This window comes from Echiichthys vipera (genome assembly GCF_963691815.1).
Source record: "Echiichthys vipera genome assembly, chromosome: 21".
Taxonomy (NCBI): domain Eukaryota; kingdom Metazoa; phylum Chordata; class Actinopteri; order Perciformes; family Trachinidae; genus Echiichthys; species Echiichthys vipera.
In genome coordinates this window covers 11181633-11200997 of record NC_139846.1, presented here as the reverse complement: position 1 = coordinate 11200997, position 19365 = coordinate 11181633, and the positions used below count along the sequence as shown (strand labels likewise).

The following is a 19365-nucleotide window of genomic DNA, read 5'->3' as shown; positions in this document are numbered from 1 at the left end:
TTCTGATGACAGTTGGAAGAATGCAGGCTTTATGGGGGACTCGAGCCCCATCTTTGCCATATCTTTTAAGCATGATTATTTACTTAAAACAACAAACCAAAGCCCAAAGTCTGGCATTGTGGACGACAGGCCTTTGATTGAGCTCTGAGCTTGAATTCTTAACTAATAAATTGTTCCACGCCTTTGTCTGGGGCATTAACAGCAGTGGTCTGCGTTTTTCTTACCCTAATCTCAAGAATGCAGCAGCCTCTTGAGAAGCTCAGGGGTTTCCTCCTCTCCCAGAGCCAGGTCTTCACTTTGTTTTGTTAGAGGACTCCCTGGATTGACAGGCCTCACCGTTAGCCCTCTCCTCGGCCATCTGTTTTCACCGATTCTGGCTGAACACATCAAAGTCAATCAAGGCTGCAAAGCATTTTAAGTCACACACACCCCCGCACTGTGTGTGTGAGAGAAATAAAGCAAACTTTTCATCAGGCTCACAAAAAAAGACGGTTTGGACTGTGTGTTTGTGTGTATGGTTTTCCATGTAAGGGTGACCTGGGAGGGATCCCTTAGCTCACAGCACAGGTATGAGCAGCTTAGCTTTGTTCAGTGCCTACTCTGACGACAGCTCGGTGACTCACCTAGACACATAGACTAACCTCCTTTGGTCGGATTCCAGCTATTCACTGACAACTCCCTGACAATAAAATAATCATTAGTGAGATTGAGACAGCGCATAGTTTTCAAAGCGCAAAATTGTCTTTGTATGGTGATAGAAGGGGATAGACATATTAAATACAAGGGAAGATGTTGCTTTCAGGTAAATAGTAGAGTCTCTCTGGATTGTAATGAACCAACAGTAACATAAGATGGAAGTAGCCTACTCAAGTTAAGTACAAATACATCAAAATTGTACTCTTATGGTTTACTTAAAGGATGGGGGGATGTTCCCTATTTGTTTGGGATTTTACTTAGGGTAATGTATCAGTCGCTTATTTAGGATATCGCTCATTTGTTTTCTCTGTGGCTTGACAAACTTTTAACCCATTACAATATAAATTATTTTAAATTTCGTTTTTTTTATCATGAAAAAGTCCAGTGCTTGAGTAAATGTGGTTTATTCCACTACCATTTGCAAAGTAATATCATTACATAATTCAAAAGCCTTTAAAACAATAATTAATTAATAATTTAAAAAACGGAGATGCTTTAATGGGCACTTGAGGGATTTAAATTATTACACCGTTAAATAATTATGACCGAATTCATGAAACACTTTTAAGATTATGGTGTTTTAAGTTGGAAGCAATAACCAATCAGCTAACACGGAGGTCTCAGCTCAGCCAATCAGAGGCAGCAATGCGGCTCCGTCGTGAAGAGGAGGAGGGGCCTGGACTGGTTACCTGGTAACCACTCAAACACTATGTTGCTAGGATGGCAATGCGGAAGGTTTGTGTTTGAGCTGTTTTTGCCTCATTTTGTTCATATGTGAATTTATAAAAAATGAAAAAACTATGGCAGATATATCGTCCGAGTTTCTTCTACGTAAATTCGGTCTGAGACATCGTCCGACTTTAGGCTTGAAGCTCGTGTTGTTAGAAAGTTAAGTTGTCCTGTTGCCTGTTGTGCGCCTATCTTAATTACATATCTTAGCAAACACGTGTGTAACTGGGCTCCATGCGGTTCTGTGTACATGGAAAACAACCAAGGTACTACTGGTTCATGAGTAAAACGAAGCCAGACTTAACTCCTTTTTGTGAAATCAGGAGATAGACTGTAGCCAAGCGCTTTGTGTCGGTTTATAAAAGTAATTTCTTTGACACACTCGTTGCTGCATTAGTGAATCATCTCTGGCAATATCATTTTCCATTTGGCCACGCAGTGATTTATCCCTGCATGTTGCTATTATTGTGTCTAGGCGGTGTGGTTCAGAATGCATTGAGTTGTATTTATTGCCTATCCTGGTCTTAGATAATTATAAAGTCTACATTTGCTACTTTGCCAAGGTTATAAAGTTTTGCTGTGCCTCATGCAGCACTTTAATGCAAATGCAGTGATGAGCATTCATATATTTTACAGGGTCTGACGTCAAAAGCGAGCAACAAGTTGGTGATCACCTCAGTGGCGTTTCAAGACCACATCACACGCAGCCTGCTGCATCCAATAGCATCTGACCCTTTTTTAAGATGCAAAAGAAAAGCACCCAAAAAAAGAGCAGATGAAAGGGTTCTGCAGACACGGGCTCAGCAAGAAGAGAGAGAATATGTGCTCGATTCACCTCCACGTACTTTAACATTGGGTAAAACAAACACTATAGAAATTCGCAGAGACTTTTTTGTGACTATATAAAACCTATATTTTTATTTCCTCTAGCTCAGAAGTTGGGTTTGGTGGCCTCCCCTTCAGGGAGACTGACAGAGGACCAATGGACTCTGGTCAAGACTAGGTCCGTTCAGCAGGGGGACTCAGCTCAGCCCTGTGCAGTATGCAGGGAGGAGTTTTGCCTTCAGCCTCAGGTATTCCCCCAACACAGTAGCTACTGTTAATACTTTGTGAGAGAGCTCTTTCGTTCTTTTTGTACATGTTCTGTCTGTCTTCAGGGAAGTCTGTGTTTCCGTATACACACATCAGCACACACACAAAACCACCCCCAACCACCACATCCCCCCTGCAGTTCCTGTATGTTCTAATCTGTGTAGACAACTGTACAAATTTACCCATACTGCCTTGGAACTCAACTGTGACGTGATGATGTAGCAATCAGTGTGTTACTGTGAGGGTCATTCAGGCTTTTACACCTTTTCCGATCCCCTTTTAAGATGCCAATCTCCTCAAGAATGCGGCACTAGAATAGGCTGCCTCACAAAGCACAGTTGCCATAGATGCACGTGTAAATATTAGTTTGACTCAGGGAAAAAAAAAGTTAATTAGAGCAGGCTAACAAGGGAAAGTGACAGGAGGGAATCTTTGTTGATTTGGCATTTTCCTGCAAGCCTTCATATTGTAACAATGCGTTTGTATGCCACAGTCTTGTGTTGCATTTGAGGATAAGTATGACAATTAAAAATGCTTACAGCAGCAGTTGTTCTGAGTCACTGCTGTGGACAGATATATTTGCTTCTCTATCCAGTATCCTTCAATACCTATCATAGGATTAAGAAATAAAATGTTACACTGCTTTTAGCCTTAAAGCATTGTGAAATTTCTCTGTGGTCTGATGGCTTGTCGAGCTCCTGGAAATTGTACACTGCAGGGGGCCCTTTCACTGGTGATGGAGTGTGTTGGTCAGGCCAAAAACAATGGGAAATCAATATGCCTCCCCTCTGCCCTCTAGAGATCTGAGTAAACTGGTTTGTGTGCCAAGCCCCATAGCTGTGGCTGTCTCCTTTCAGACGATAAAAGAGTCCCTTTCACAGGTAGAGGAGACTATAGTCCAGGTCCCAGCCGGCCCAATGGGGGTCCTGCTGACTCCCTCTATCCTCTGAGCAAATAACACTTAAAGGCAGATACACACATTCACATACGTGCATGAATACACACATTTAGAATGGCTAAAGGCTCACATGCACACACAGCATGTGCACAGACTGTTTACTGTATGAGAGCTTTTTATAAGCACTTTAAGAAAACCTGAAAACCAATACACATTCAGAATCAGCAGTATCCTCCGGGCACATTTCAACCCATATAGTCAGTAGACCTATCAAATCTAAACTCTTTAAGATTTGGTTTAGATGCTTCTTCTTGTTTAATTGCATGATGATACAATTATCATTTCACATAAACTAATTAACTCATGTCACCATTTCTTTTTAGGTGTTGCTGTCTTGTTCTCATGTTTTCCATAGAGCATGTTTGCATGCCTTTGAGAGGTTTTCTGGGAGGAAGTGCTGCCCGATGTGCAGAAAGGAGCAGTATGAGACTTGGGTGATCCACGATGCTGCTCGCCTCTTCAGACAGCGATGTGCCACCAGGTACATGCACTAAATTTACAAAACAAAGGCATTAAATACTTTGTTTCAGTAATTGTGCAGAACATTCATGGTTTTGTGCATGCAAATCAACATCTTTCATCTAGTGCTGAAGGATCAGATACTAAAATATGTTTTATACATGAAATACTCAAAATAGTCCAGCGTCTGTAAAATAATTGAATGTATATAGCACACTTTATAATGAGTAAAGTCAACCTTTACAGTAAAAATGGAGACATGATCAAAGTTTTTTTGTAATCAAGTTGTCTATATGGCTGTCTAAGTCGGGATGAAAGGGGCAACAATTGCTATTCTAGCTTGGTTAAGGTTTTATATATTGCCGTTGTCGTACAGACACATTGTAAGTCAAAAAAATGTTTTAGAAAATGAAAAAAGGCTCATTTTCAAAAAGATTTATTGAGCTATTTACCGCAAACAAAATCATCTCGCCACTGTTAAATTAAGCTCTGCTGTGTGCAGCAATTCATTCAAGGTGGAAGCAAGGTGGAGCTGTATGAGCTTTTTCCAACAGTTTGAGGATCCAATGGAGCTACAAGATTAAGCCACAAGCTGTTTTTAGTACTTTTTTTTGGTAAATATTTGTAAAACCCAGAGACAGTTGTAAAGGGTGACCAAAAGAAGTGATTTTATGAGAAAAAAAAAAGGCCCTAACACGAGGATAATGGCTTCACATAATCATAGCAATCAATAAATATAGTGTTCTTCAAACTTCTGCAAAGCTTGACTTTTACCGTGTGTGTGTGTGTGTGTGTGCGTGTGCGTGTGTGCGTGCGCGTAGAATTCAAGCATGCTGGCGAGGCTACGTTGCTCGGAAGAGGTACAGAAAATTGAGAAAATCCATCTGCCCAAGAGACAAACGGCTGCGACGGAAATTCTTCGAAACAAAAGTGAGTTTGGATTTCAAACCTGCAGTGATAACAACATTGTCTTATAGATTGATCATGCTTCTTTGGATCACACTGAACATACATAAGGTCACATTACCTAGCATCTGTCTCTTCAAGTCTATGTTTTGTTCCTGCATTTCACTCTGACATTTTTAGATTGTTTAGTTGGTCAAACAAAGCCTGCAACGAACATCACATCTTGAGGGTTGAGACGTGGGTTTCAGGGACTCACTGACCCCACTGCTAACCTACGTACACAGACACAAACACACACACACACACACACACACACACACACACACACCTTCACCTGCTCTCACCCTCTCAAGCTCCTTTGATGCTTTGTGAATCATACACTGTTTGTCCACTAATGTGGAGAGAGTTTTGTGTTTTAGTCAAACAGTCTGGACATTCCAGGGTCAACACAAAAGCCTGATGTCTCCTGTGCATGTTTGGGTTCTGGTATTCCTTCATCTATCGATATGTGTGTGTGTGTGTGTGTGTGTGTGTGTGTGTGTGTGTGTGTGTGTGTGTGTGTGTGTGTGTGTGTGTGTGTGTGTGTGTGTGTGTGTGTGTGTGTGTGTGTGTGTGTGTGTGTGTGTGTGTGTGTGTGTGTGTGTGTGTGTGTGTGTGTGTGTGTGTGTGTGTGTGTGTGTGTGTGTGTGTGTGTGTGTGTGTGTGTGTGTGGCGAGAGAGATTGTGTGTGAGCGTGTGCTCTGTTAGCGGGTTGGATGGGAAAGGGTGAAGAGGTGAGGTTGACCAGGATGTTTGGATACCTGACACAGATTGTCATTTCAGCCTTTGTTCTCTGGTCCCATTTCAAAGCTATAAATCATGCATCGACTAGACTTGATGGAGGGATTATTTAAAAGTGGCCTCAAGAGCGGCCAGTGGATGGGGTCGTTTTACTCTGAGGCTGTGATGCCTTCACGGTGGCTTACAGGAAAAGGGAACATTGCCACCTAGTGAACCTCCCCCAACTGAGGCCTCAGATGACCAAAGACGAGACTGGTCAACATATTTTTTGGGATGCAGAATAATGTCCCACACAAATCCATCTCATAAACCTGCTTTAAAGTAGTCATAGCGCCAACACATGCACTGTTTGCCCAATGTCTTTAAGAAGAGGCCCTATTTATTTCTGTGTGGAGGGTTGTAATCATGCAGAGTGCTCCTGCGCCTCAAAGAGGCTGATTAAGCATAAGTGACAAATGTGTGAGGACACCCTCATAATGTGTTGCAAGGGTCGGAGTGTCCTACCCATCCCCCTGTCAGTCTCTATCATCTCCCCTATAAACCATGCCTTAACATGTCACGTAAACAGAGACACTGCATTTACTGAGCCAATTAACTCTGTTTTAACACATTAGGCCATGTCCGGGTCCACGTTTCTTTGGATGGAGTCATAGACGTTGTCAGCCACTTTACATTCAAGTTGTGTGATTCAGTGGTTGTGGGTGGTCATGAGATTGTCTCATATCTTTTGTCACACCATTGGATGATCTTCAAGAGCTGTGAGCTGTGCAACACAGTGCTGACAGGTTTGATTGACTTGATTTTCAAGAGGAAGACTTATTTGCTTAGCTGACTGTAATGCAAACAGGCGTGTTAGTGCTGGGCTGGAACCTGTATGAAACGGAGACATCTATTCTTTCAGTTTTCCTTGTGATAGCAGGAGGCCATAAAGCATCTTTGTACCACGAAGCCACAGATGTTCTTGGAAAAATTAACACCCATGTATCAGGTCAGTTTCACAAATATTATCAAATGATCCTGATGCCCAGCTTTCAATTTTTACTCACTTTGGAGGTCCGACCCTGAGTCAACACATTAAGGGGGACACTACCGACATCTAGATGGATTGCCGTGAGATAACGCCTCTGCGCTCCACCTCCTCTTCCCCACTCTGTCCTCTTCCGTCCGCATCTCCTGTAGAGCAAGGCAAAGTTCACCAGAGGCTGTACTGTTTGCATGACTGTCGGAAAGTCCGGCTCATAAAACCCTCCATCCGAATGGTCAACAGTTGTTTAATTAGTGATAAAAGCCTAGCTGTAAAGCAATTCTGATGTCACTATGATAGGCTCAGGGATGGAGTTTGTACACACACAGAGAAAACAAGTGCATGTATTCAAGCAGATGATGAAGCTAATGCTTCTTTAAGCACCATTGCCATTATCGTATTTGTATAATATTTTGATGAGTAATTCATTATTTTTACATTGCCTTGTTTCAGCGTCTCAGATGTGAGATTTGTGCTGCTTTTCTTTGCCTGGTGATAGTAAACTAAATATCTTCAGGTTTTGGTCTGTGGTTCAAGCAGTTTCAAGACCACCTTGGGCTTTAGGTGTTATTTATATTATTGTTATATAAGGAACCTCTAAAAGAAAGAAGAGTCATTACGTCACTAAAATTGACAGACAAAGATGCTATATTACAATCAAATATACGTGTATCCTACCAGCTTGGCCCCAGTGACGCAATGACTCTTCCTTCTTTGAGAGGTACTTTGCTTATCCCAAGGGTCAGTTACTTGGTGTTTTTTTCCAGAGCTTTCACTCACATCTTATGATCTTCCATCAGTGGATGCAGTTTGCTCAGTTGTCATGGAGATGGTTATCATTTAATTCTGAATATGTTGTTGCCTATGTTATATGCAAACATTCATGTTAACTGGTGAATTGCATAGGGATGTTGGAATTTATATTGTGTCAGGCCGAATAACGCACCTTAGCTGTGATATAATCACAACATACCACGGCCTGTCGTGAACTATTGCTTAAATAGCCTATCCATTGTTTTTGATATAAGCATTCATATGCAGGCATTAATTGTTGCCTAGCAACAGCTGCTGTAAATGTAAGAAGACAGATTAGCCCTGGGAGGACAGACAATGAACAGAAGTCTTTAAAATCGGTCAACCTATAAAATAAGCACCATGTGTAATATATACTCTCACCAGGTTGCCAAAATGCCATCATTTCTAAAATGAAATGAACTAAACGGTAGCTACGGTCCTGCCTCAAAAGATAAGAGTTACGTCTACCCACTACCCAAGTGTAGGACCCTGTTTTCTGGCTAAACTGGTCCAGAAATGTGCCAGTTAATGCATTTGAAGTGATTATAATTAGCATAGAAGTTATTTTGGAAGAGAGATTAGTTATTCCATGACATTTAATTTGGAACGGTCGCAATTCATTATTAGTTTAATTATCTGCCCAAACAAGACAGAGGAGAGAACATGTTTATGTGAGTGTGTAGAAGACAGAAAAGGTGTCAGAGATTTTTTCACATTTCCCAGCACTGTCTTTCTTTTTTTTACTGGTTTCCATTAATTCTCCATGTTAGTGGGAGACGTGACTGTATTGATCTGGCTGTTTAACAACTGCACCCTGTCAGCATGCCTCAGCGATTACAATACACACAAACAATTAGCCTTCGCCGAAAACACGACTCTATTGTGTATCTGAATGAAACATGCCTCCTTTGTGCCACTAGAATGGTTTTTCTAATTAGTTGCAGGAGTTGAATGACAGCTTTGTCCGATACTGTCACACCGACACGGAGGCTTTTCTGAGTGATATCAACCGCTCCCTGTCATCAAGCAGACGAGTGTTCCAGCAGCTGGAGAAGAAGCACGTCTCTGAACCTCAGGAGAGCGACTGGGACCGAATACAGAGCCAGGTCAGGAACGAGACACACTGCTGAACCAGAAGTCACTTCTATCATTTAAAAGGGGCCCCTAAAAAATATCAAGACCTAGCCTTCTTCTCTCACCCTAGCCTTACCCTTGACATGTTAATGCTTGCATGGGGACGACAGCATCACAGCTGTGTATAGAAAGTACACCTCCCCAGAGGTGATCATTCACTTCATCAAATGAATGGCAGTGGATAGGCTAATAATCCTCAGTGTTTACAAAAAACATGAGCCAGTCTGATAATGCACGGCTGGCTTTTCATCGCCTTGACTGCTGTGGAGGAATTGAAAAGACATTAAGATTTGCTGTTCAATAAGGCTCCATTGTTGGCTTTCATTGCAGCCAGTACCATTTTCCATAGAGGGGGCGGTGTGTGTGTTTGTGTGTGTGTGTGTGTTTTTTTTTTCCCCTTCTTTATCTGGTGTGAAAAGGTTGAGCACAAGGCAGGAGTGGCTCAGCCTTGACATGGAGCATCAAACAGTGAATGTGCTTTCAACACATACCTTGCACCTTTTTCACGGGTGCAAACTCTATAAAGCGGAGTGCAGCTCGTTATGAAACATTTAACAGCCGGGCATGTTGGGCCCTAAATACAGGAAGCTGTCTCTGGTTAATCATTGGCGAGCAGTGCGTGTGCTGCTTTGTTTTTATAAGGATCACTGATAAACATGTTATCACCTTGTGTCTGATCAAACCCGTCAAGTAGTTGCTAACGGATTTAGTTTAACTGTGGCAGTGGAAGGAATAAAGTCACTGTTATTATCCTCTAATCAACAGGACATGCAAAAGAATGAAATTTTGAATATTCTTAGGGTAGTCAAACTTATATTGTTTGTTTCCAATTCCAACAGGTTAACCAGAGAGGTGTGTGGGACTGCCCCATCTGCCTGACTGCAATGAGCAGTCCAAGTGTCCCGACAGGAGCAGGTACATCCAGCCGTCATCAACGCAGACACACCGTGCTTCTCTCCTGTTCCCACCTCTTCCATCAGCTCTGTCTGGACGCCTTTGAGGCCTTTTCTGTAGAAAGCAGACCTTCCTGCCCCCTGTGCAGATCTGTCTACCACAAAAAAATTATGCAAGATGGCATTTTAGATCATCTAGTGTAGTAATATGTAAAACCTTGAGTACTTTGGGCGTGAATATAGATATGTTTGCACTTGGGCCCGTGGGGTGGGGGTGGGTGGCCCGTAGATAAATTGAGTCCACCAACAAAGCTCTGGGTGGAGAAAAGGCACTTGCGAGTATTTCGAATTGTGTTCAAAGACAAACTCATGCTTAATTAAAATGGTGTAATTTGCTTTATATGTCTATCATGGTTTTCATTATTTTTGGGTAAAATAGTCAGTAGCAATCTATAACAAAGTATATGCTTATTCTACATCAACTATAACAACTATAAAGAAAATAAATTCAAATGATAATTCAATTTTTTTTCTGTATTAATGTCATGTACAAATATGCGATGTTATGCGTATGTGGATGTCCAATGTCAAGTCTCCATTTGATCACGTGATGATACAATGCGTTACGAAACAATATATGATATCTAATTAAGGTGCAAAGGATGACACGCTGAGTACATCTGTAGCTGCAGAGCGAGTAGTCATGCATTTCAAACATGAAGTACAGAAGTAAGAAAAGACGAGAGTGAAGAGCAGGAGAAGGTGGTACAGCAACTCATTCGACTGTCCATCACAATGTCAACACAATGAAAATGTATACGCCCAATGTGGGGTGTGTGCTTCACTAACTAGTGTGGACTAAGAGCGTGCTCACACTGTCCTCCCGGACCGCGACCCGGACTTTAGGGTACTTGTCCCCCCTCCCTCTCCCCCCGCGCCCCAGCCCCGTTTGTACTCACACTGCCTGGGCCTCGGCCAATGCTTCTTGCTGTCCATACGCCTTCACGCCGTAACACGTCACACGCATTGATCGCGTGTGTGTGGCTTTGTTTACAAATCTTTCCATAGACCTCAGAGTTTTTGTGCGTCTTGTCGACTGTTTTTGAATATTTTCATCCGACCAAATCTGCAGTAAACACTCCACCTCCGCTCCACACCAACGTGAACCTTTCACCGCCATTGTTGTTGTTGTTAAATGTCCGCGCATGGTCCGTCCTTCTATTTACATGTCCGAACAGGCGGACATAACGCTACTGCTGTAGGGCTCGTGCTCGTGCTCGTACACTTGCGCACGCTCGTGCTCGTACATGTGCAAACGGCTCCGCTAAAGCCCACCTCTTTCAAGCGGGCCGTGGACGGTCCGCTGGCCGCAGTTGAGCGCGGAGCGGGTGCACTCACACTGCTTAATGGTACTAGGCTTTAGCTGAAAAAACGGTTTTGGCCGCGGCCAAAAGGACAGTGTGAGCACGCTCTAAGGCATCTTCCATCTGATATCTTACAGTGAATGAGATTTAAGCAGCAGTTCCACATTTGGGGAAATACACTTAACTTCCCTTTTATGAAGCTGGAGTTAGGGAGTGAGTAGAGTAAGCAGCTGGCTTGGCTCTCCAAAGTTCCAAAAATTCCCCAATAGGCCCTCTGAAGCTCACTAATGGAATAACACTTTGTATTTATTTATAACAACTTTTGGTTCTATCTGGAGGTACATGCCATTTCTTGGCAAACAGCGGCAAATAGCAGTAACTTCTGCAGGCTTGTCACTGTGAGGTTGCCAGGCAACCTTCTGAGACTCCAGAAAGTCAGTGTTCCCTGCCGTTGGTCACCGTGAAATAGTTACAACACGTAACTCTCTGTAAATTCACAATGGTTCTTTCTACATTATTGTTGGTGCGCTGGTTAAAGAAGCAGCTTCAGACAGTCAGTCAGACAGAGGCTCCTCTTGCTTCCACTCTTTATGCTAAGCTAAACAAGACCTGACTGTAACTCTATACTTACACTAGAGAACAAATTATAAATACTAGATTTATTCTGAAATACTGTTATTTTTTTATTGTTAAGAATTTGATAGAATATCCACTGTGGCTATACTACTGCTGTACGAGCATGGGTTTTTTAAAAGAGCAAAATTACAGAACAGTAACCACTGTCTCAGAAGAGAAGATTTCAACAATGTTTTCTTCTACAGGATTCAAAAATGAATAGGAAGTGTAGAGGCATTTGCTTTGAATGACTTCAGCACATCTGCGCCCACAGGACATCACTAGTTTCTCACACTGCTCTGGTTTGAGCTTGGTCCATTCTTCTTACAGTCTCTTCCACAGTTTGGTAACTGCCATTACTTTGTCACAGAGGATTTTCCAGAGATTCTCTATGGTTCTCTAGTTTTAGATCTGGACTCAGACACAAATAAATTGAACATACTCTCATCACTGACGTGCACTCTGGACCAGTTCTCCTCTGTCCACACAACATGTTCCCCAGCAAAGGCAAGTCTAGCATTAATAGGCTTTCTGATGGTGAGAGGTTTGGTCACTGCAGAGCGGGCTTTCAGTCCACCGAGACACTGTGCTAAAATAACCTGACCTCCAGAGTAGTGCACGATTGAGTGGTGTAAATCCACTCATCTAACTCCTAAAAATAATAAATGTATGTCCAAAAAGTTAACTCATCTGTCAGTATGTCTAGGTCGTCACGATGAATGAAAAGATGTTCACAGAGCATTTTTCTACTTTTATTTTTGAAAACACACAAACATCAAAAATAACTAAACGTACATTTAGCAAACTGAGAAATCGTAAAAAATACATTCACAAAACATGTACCAAAATGACATGCAGTGACTAACTGACATACAGACAGTACAGAAAAAAGCTGCTTCATTTACAGTACAGGCCAACTCTCAACTTTTGATCCCCCCGCACGACACAGAGATGTACTGTAAAGGCAACCAGAAAAGCTTGCTTGAATAGAAAACGCCACCCCTTAAACTACTGCGAGGACTGCGATTGTGATGTTTTATTAGGTAGGTGACACTTCCCTGCTAAGGTACGCAGAGCCCAGTGTTACCAGTCTGCAGCTGAGTGGATGTTTGCGCATCCACGATGGAACACGAAAGAAATCCATCTTAAGCCATTTTTAGTTGATTTAGTTCATCCAGATCAAGACATATATTTCTTTTTTTTACTTTCACAAATTCATCCAACAGTTCAAATTATCTTTTGCCAATTTACACTCTTATCATTTTTGCTTTGCCATAACTGCGGGCTATATTGATGGCAGTATCCACAGTATCCAATGATCAGCATGGTCCTAACATCGATAAAATAGCTGTACACACGTACTAAACAACATACCAGAAAATCTACCAAATGTTACTGGCAGTTAAGAATTTGGGTAAAACGGCTCTCTTGAAATGGAATTTCTGGCTATGGCTGCATAGATCACTGTTTACGAAACATTCTCTCGTCCGATTTGCTTATTTGAGGAGATGGCTTCAGCATGAGTTTCGTGATTGACAATTACATTTTCTTTAAATCCAGTCTTTGTATCATAGCAACAACCAATGGCAGACAGCTTTGATGCAAAACATTCCTTGTCCTAGGAAACAAAAGTTTCAAATGCATATATAAATTAAAATTTCCTTCCTTCCTTTTGTCCTCATGTCACTTTAGTCACCATGAAAACACATGACATCGGCGTAACGCCATAAAAATATATCACTCAACCCTATCCTAGCAAGTGCTCAAGTCTTATGGGTAATGAATGAGTCTCAAAATGGAGCCTCTCACTAGATAAGAGCTACTGTGACAACATTCATGGCAAAAAAGCAATGTGTACGTTATATCCAGCTGGCTTGAGACTAGAAAGTCGGTGGTGTACAGGGGATCACAGTGGAACTGTCTAAAGACGAACAACGTGGATGTATACACATATGTACATGAACATAAACAAACACAGAACAAGAAACAACCTTAACATTAAGCCCGGAGACGCTTGTCGTATAAGGCATTTCAGGTGACATTACATCACAGTTCAGAAGATTATGCAGCAATACGACTACATGTAAATGAGGCCTGAGTCACCAAGTCTTTCTACCAGTTGCAAAGTTGCACATTTATGCATTCTGTATGTGAAGACTGTTACAGGTTTGCATTAGATTTAGGTGTTTTTCAAAAAAGGAAATATGTACAACAAAATACAGATTGCTTAGTGAGTCAGGCCCTCAGTGGGCTCACTGAGGGCCTGATATTTACATCTAAATAATGCAAAAGAGGTATGAAACAATATATGTACATGTAAATACAACATTTACAAATATGAAAAATTGTTTCTGTGCCCTGTGAATTTAAAATATTTTTTTGGGATGAGCAAAAAATGCAATGACATTTTCTTACCATGTGTCTAATACAATTTCAGGAGATAACCACGGGATCAGCTCCAAATGCACTGAAGCATTCTGCTCTTTGGAACCCAAGTGGATACAACTCCTGTATAGTTTCCCATTTGTAGAGTAGCTCAAGTCTAATCTAGAGCACCTAAAAAAAGTTCTTACCCTACTTCATACATACCAGTGACATCATCAATAAAGTTAAAGCGCACTTGAGTAAAGCCAAATAAAAAGAGAAATGACAGCACAAGTGCTAAAATCTGAGACCTATCAGTAATGACAGTGCCAATGCATATAATGTGAATTGTATTGATGTCGTGCAGTTTTATGTTCTGGCTGTGATGAGGGTAAATACATGACTCCTTTTAATGCTTAACAAAGCACATTTTGACATTTTCACATTTTGAGCTTAAACAAATAAAAACAAAATGACAAATTGACACTTTATCATGCCTGTATCAGTTCACATAACAACCAAAGACCAATGATTAGAGACCATAAACTGCGAATGCTCCATGTATCAGCGACACAGATTACCGTGGACATACTGACATTAACAAAATAGTCTAATTGAAATGTGGGGGTCTATTTATTATTTATTTAGGGTGATGGAAAATAACCCTTTGTCTTTTTGTAGATGTAGACTTAGAAAAACAGATTGTTTCCCCTGCTGTACCCTCTTGCTTTTGTCTAGTGTAGTGGTGAGGAGGTTGGTGGGGTGGGTGAGAGTGCCCCAGAAGCAAGAGATGGGTGGTTTAAAGTCACAGTCGCAGTTAAGGTCAACATCAAGGTCACTGCAGTGATGGCAGTCTATTTCACTCCTCAGTCTCATCCCTGGCTCTGTCCCAGCTTCCATCTGAGACGCAGAGGATGGAATGTCACGAAGCTAAATTGCTCTCAGCCTCCATTTGCAGCATCCGTCAGACACTGCCTGGGTTTATTAAGTTTCTTCCAATCCCTTTTACCTTTCAGCAGTCAGGCAGTACTGTCGAAATCTCCCTTTGGCTGTGCTAAGGTGTGTGTGCGTGTGTGCGTGTGTTTGTGTACACGTGTGTGTTGATCTATCGTCCCTTTCACAGAGTTTTCTGATGCCCGTTGGCCGAGAGCTTCCCAGATTCAGGGTCCGTGGGGCTGTTTGACAGTTGCAATTTATCCAGACCTGGGCAGGGGGAGATAAGGGAGAGAAATCTCATTAAAAAGCCTCAGACTTTCACTTAGACAGAGGTATTGATGTGCTTTTTTCCCCTCAGTGCCTCTGTCTGACATTTTCTAACCCTATCCCACCCTGTGTATCAAACAGCCAGGGCCTGTCACCACAAGCCTTTGAGACTAGCCCCATCCTCTGTCACATGTCAGTCCTGCAGCACATTGAATTCTGCTGCAATTTCTTCCATTTTGTCACTCCAGGTTGTGCTGTCTGAGAGAAATAAACGCTATCTCTCTCTCCAATGCCACAGAGTAGGTTGAGGCTGTCAGTGTTTCAGACCAAAGCTTTGTGGATACAAAACTGGGATGAAATTGAGTAATCAAAGTGTTATTAAGAAACAGACTGCTTTATATTCAACAGAACATCCAGCATATGAAAGGCAGGATTGTTTGTCGGATATTGCAGGACAATATGTGGTGCAGTCTGGAATTATGTTGTGTAGTATATTAAAGAGGTGCTGGTTAGAAACCCTAAGGACACATGAAAAATAAATGGATAAACATACCTAAGGCCTTTAGAAGCTCTTCTCGTACGGCTGAGGTGAATTTTCTCACAAGACAGAGTGTTGTCACGACCGCAAACAGCAGGTTGTATGAAAGGACAATGTAAAAGTTTCCCAGCCAATTAAATCTGCCAAAGTCTCCCAGGAGATCAAACCTGGTGATACCTGTGGAAGACAGAGGAACAAGTCAAATAACTGAGTTACAGTAGAAGGCAAGTTGCCACTCATTGGGAAAAATGCAACATTTTGGTCGGGGCATGACAAACAACACAGTTACTTTCCTCGGTTTGAGCCCTAATACGAACGTGATAATCAAGAAACAAAATTAGATCCCCTGAATTTACAAATTGTTGCAAATTCCAGGAAATAAATAAGGAAATAGACAAAGGACATTCATTTGGCAGAATTCCCTCGACAAGATTGTGTTCAGAAGCAAAAGCATCGGGCTGCAGCAAATGGAACAATTTAGGAATGTCTGTTCAGTGCAAACAGACATGGGTGACACGGTGGTGTGTGGAGTTAGCATGTTCTCCCCGTGTCTGCGTGGGTTTTTCTGGGTTCTCCGGTTTCCTCCCACAGTCCAAAGACATGCACGTGTTAGGTTAATTGATGACTCTACATTGCCCGTAGGTGTGAATGGTTGTCTGTCTCTGTTCGTCTCTATGTGCCCTGCGATAGACTGGCGTCCTGTCCAGGGTGTACCCCGCCTCACACCTGAGTCACCAAGTCACCACTCTGCATCCATGGACAGCTGCTGAGGCAGTAAAACGGCATTTGGAGCAAACATATTTTCACACCTTACTCAGGGAATTTATTTTGAGTGGGGGTTGATCTCGAACATAAACCTGGGCGAATATATCGGCAATCACTGGTTACTGGAGAAGTTTCCCACATTACCCAACCCTAGTCTGTAGTGTTCTTTGGGCAAAATTAGGTGGTGGGAAAAAACAAAAGCCACTCCCAAGTCTTACGTGGAATCACAGTCACCTGTACACTCATCTACCTGAATCAGCCACTGAGCTAGTGACATATCTTATCCAAACAATAAACAATCTTAAATTTCCACATAGCTGAAGGGTTGCATAATTTCCGACGGATTTCAAAGCAAGAATAGGGATTACTCTTAAATGAAACCTGTACCTGATATTTTTAGGTATCCAGTTTCTTACTTTTTAGCCCTAATGGATAAATATGCCTGACGATTGTGTCATCAAAACATGACTATGAAGTTTCATAGTGACAAACAACCACTGATCCACTGCACTGCAAACTTTCTACTTATTTTCATCACTCAGCTGTGTCTTGGTTAGCAGTATTGTACGGACTGCTCCCTGTGGAATATGAAAGGATGGCTGATTAAGTATAGCAGCAAAGGAGGTATGCAGGTAGACTTCATCTCTCTCCCTGGACCTTCAGACAAAGATAAAGGAGTGGTTTCTCCTGCAGGCTCCTCTTAGCTCCACACTGCAAGAACAATTCAAAACAATCTGTCACAGCTGATCGCATGCTGCCTGGAAAGCCATCAACACTCTATTGTTTTCCTGTTTATCCATTTTGGCCTGCCAATCCGGGTGTTCCTGCACTCTACCACAAGGACAGGCCAGCCGTGCCATCCAATAATTAAGTACTGTAGGGATATAATTAAGCTTTCAATAACCTGATGTGTACAATTGCATTTCATGTTACTAATGTCTTATATGAGATGTCAATTTTACACGCAACACTGACACAGGAGATTACGGCATCAATATGTTAAATTTATGCACCTCAACAATTTTCTATTTCAGTCGTCTGTATGCAGAAATTAGATTCAGATGTGGCCCTACAGGAGAGGCACGAGTCTTTATACATTCTACTTCTCCTGTAACATCTTCACAGCCCTGTCGTCAATTAGATTGGGCAATCGATTCAGTGTCTGGAGAGATGTATTTACAGCCAGAGTAAGCAGTTCGCAAGCATCAAGGACCTTTAACAAAATTGCCTGTGAAGAGACAGGGAGAGAGATCATGGAGACCCCAGTCGATACAGCTTGCCACTGTGGTCTGGCTACATCCATTTCTAATGCCAAAGGTTTTGATCTTGGTTTGGTAATTTGAGAAAATCTAATTTGGGGTAAAAAGATGCTTGGCATTTGAAATGTCAGGGTTACAGTAGCTGAGTTGGAGAGACATGGACATAGGATGCAGCTGGTAATGCATCCAAGAAGAATATGACGAATTCATCAGGATTGTATGGCATAGTGAGATTATTTTCTTTGTACGTGAGTAACACTTAATATGTTAGGCTACTGGTAATTGTGTCACGCCTGCTTTTGGCTATATAAAGATCTAGAAATCACTTCATAAAAGGCATATATCTATGAACAGTTGCTCTCAAAAAGGTGCAACAAGACCTATCAAAAACAAAAGAAGACATTCCAACCAGGGGGCTTTGTGATATACCAACCCCACTTTTTCTCTCCACTTTACTTTATTATACATCATTTTACTAAAAGTAATAACTAGAGTAACTGACACAGCTAGGCCGATCAGAAAGGGCACATTTTAACAGCCCATGGCAGAATCCGATTTATCAATGTATACTTTCATATTATCTGCCGATAATTTATCGGTACTGATATATATATAGTACATCCCGACAAACAACCATTTCTTGTGTGTATACACCATTTGTCACTACATTATTAAAACAGACCGACCTAAACATACTTTTCCTTTTGTGGTACAGTTCCCCTTTCTCTTATACAGTGCATATTTCCCACACTGACACACAAAAAACACCTCACATCAAGACACAAAACCCTTTCTTGTCTCTTAACATCTCACTTTGTCACACTCAACTCTCCACGTCTTTTATTTAGCTGGGAGGCCTTCTCTCTTCAACTCTGTCTCATGCATTTATTCCTTTTAATCTATTCAGCGTCACAAAGCAGAACCTGTTGATATTTTGTAAAGCTCCCAATGAGTCACTGTATGCTCTCTCCGTCCCATTTTCCCACTCTGTTGGACACACACACACACACACACACACACACACACACACACACACACACACACACACACACACACACACACACACACACACACACACACACACACACACACACACACACACACACACACACACACACACACACACACACACACACACACACACACACACACACACACACACACACACACACACACACACACACACACACTCTATTTGAACAGCTGTGCTCTGCATGTTTGTTAGTGCCATTGTGATGCTTCTCCTGTCATTTTTACCCCTTCACCCTGCACTCCTTTCTAATGTCACTATGGGAGACTATTGTAGAATTCAACTTGCTAACTTTAATGGTCTGCAGTTGGTGGTAGCATCTGAAAACGATGGGGGGTGGGGCATTTACACTTCCTAGTTGTTTGTGGCGAGGTTGTTATGACATTAGACTATTCAGTTCACTTAAGGTTCTCTAAAGAAATAGTATGATATTTTGAGAAATACTGGTGTGCTTATTCCCTTTCTTGACAATAGTTGGAGAACAGATGCCAATTGTTGAGAAGATCGATACCACTCTTGTGTCTTTGAAGCTCTAGCCCGTAGTTGGTTAGTTTAGCTTAGCATGAAGACTTGAAACAGTAAAGCAGCTAGCCTGGCTCTGTACAAATGAAGCAAAATGTTGCTTTAAGTATTTAATCTGTACTAATGTGCAGATCGGCTCTGATGTCATCCGAATCCGCATGAACCAACCTCCTGCCACCCATCTCAATTAATTATTTTCTCCAAAGTAATGACCCACACCTGCATGCACATTTTGCTAC

General features: G+C 41.9%; 2 protein-coding genes across 2 annotated transcripts in view; one reads left to right on the top strand and one right to left on the bottom strand.

The window, feature by feature from the left end:
• Nucleotides 1-1416: 1416 nt before the first annotated feature.
• On the top strand, nucleotides 1417-9670 carry rnf32 (ring finger protein 32; the record flags this gene model as incomplete). Its single annotated transcript, XM_083936068.1, has 7 exons — nucleotides 1417-1431; nucleotides 2062-2281; nucleotides 2356-2498; nucleotides 3799-3956; nucleotides 4756-4864; nucleotides 8378-8545; nucleotides 9413-9670. 7 exons carry the CDS (start codon nucleotides 1417-1419, stop codon nucleotides 9668-9670), a joined length of 1071 nt encoding a protein of 356 aa, XP_083792194.1.
• A 2560-nt stretch (nucleotides 9671-12230) lies between these two features.
• Nucleotides 12231-19365, bottom strand: part of lmbr1 (limb development membrane protein 1) — a 35262-nt gene continuing 28127 nt past the window's right edge. Inside the window, exons 16-17 of the mRNA XM_083936257.1 lie at nucleotides 15566-15727; nucleotides 12231-15012 (exon numbers count right to left, since the gene is read on the bottom strand). Coding sequence (XP_083792383.1) covers nucleotides 14927-15012; nucleotides 15566-15727 — 248 coding nt within the window. The 3' untranslated portion in view covers nucleotides 12231-14926. The remainder of the gene's footprint in view (nucleotides 15013-15565; nucleotides 15728-19365) is intronic.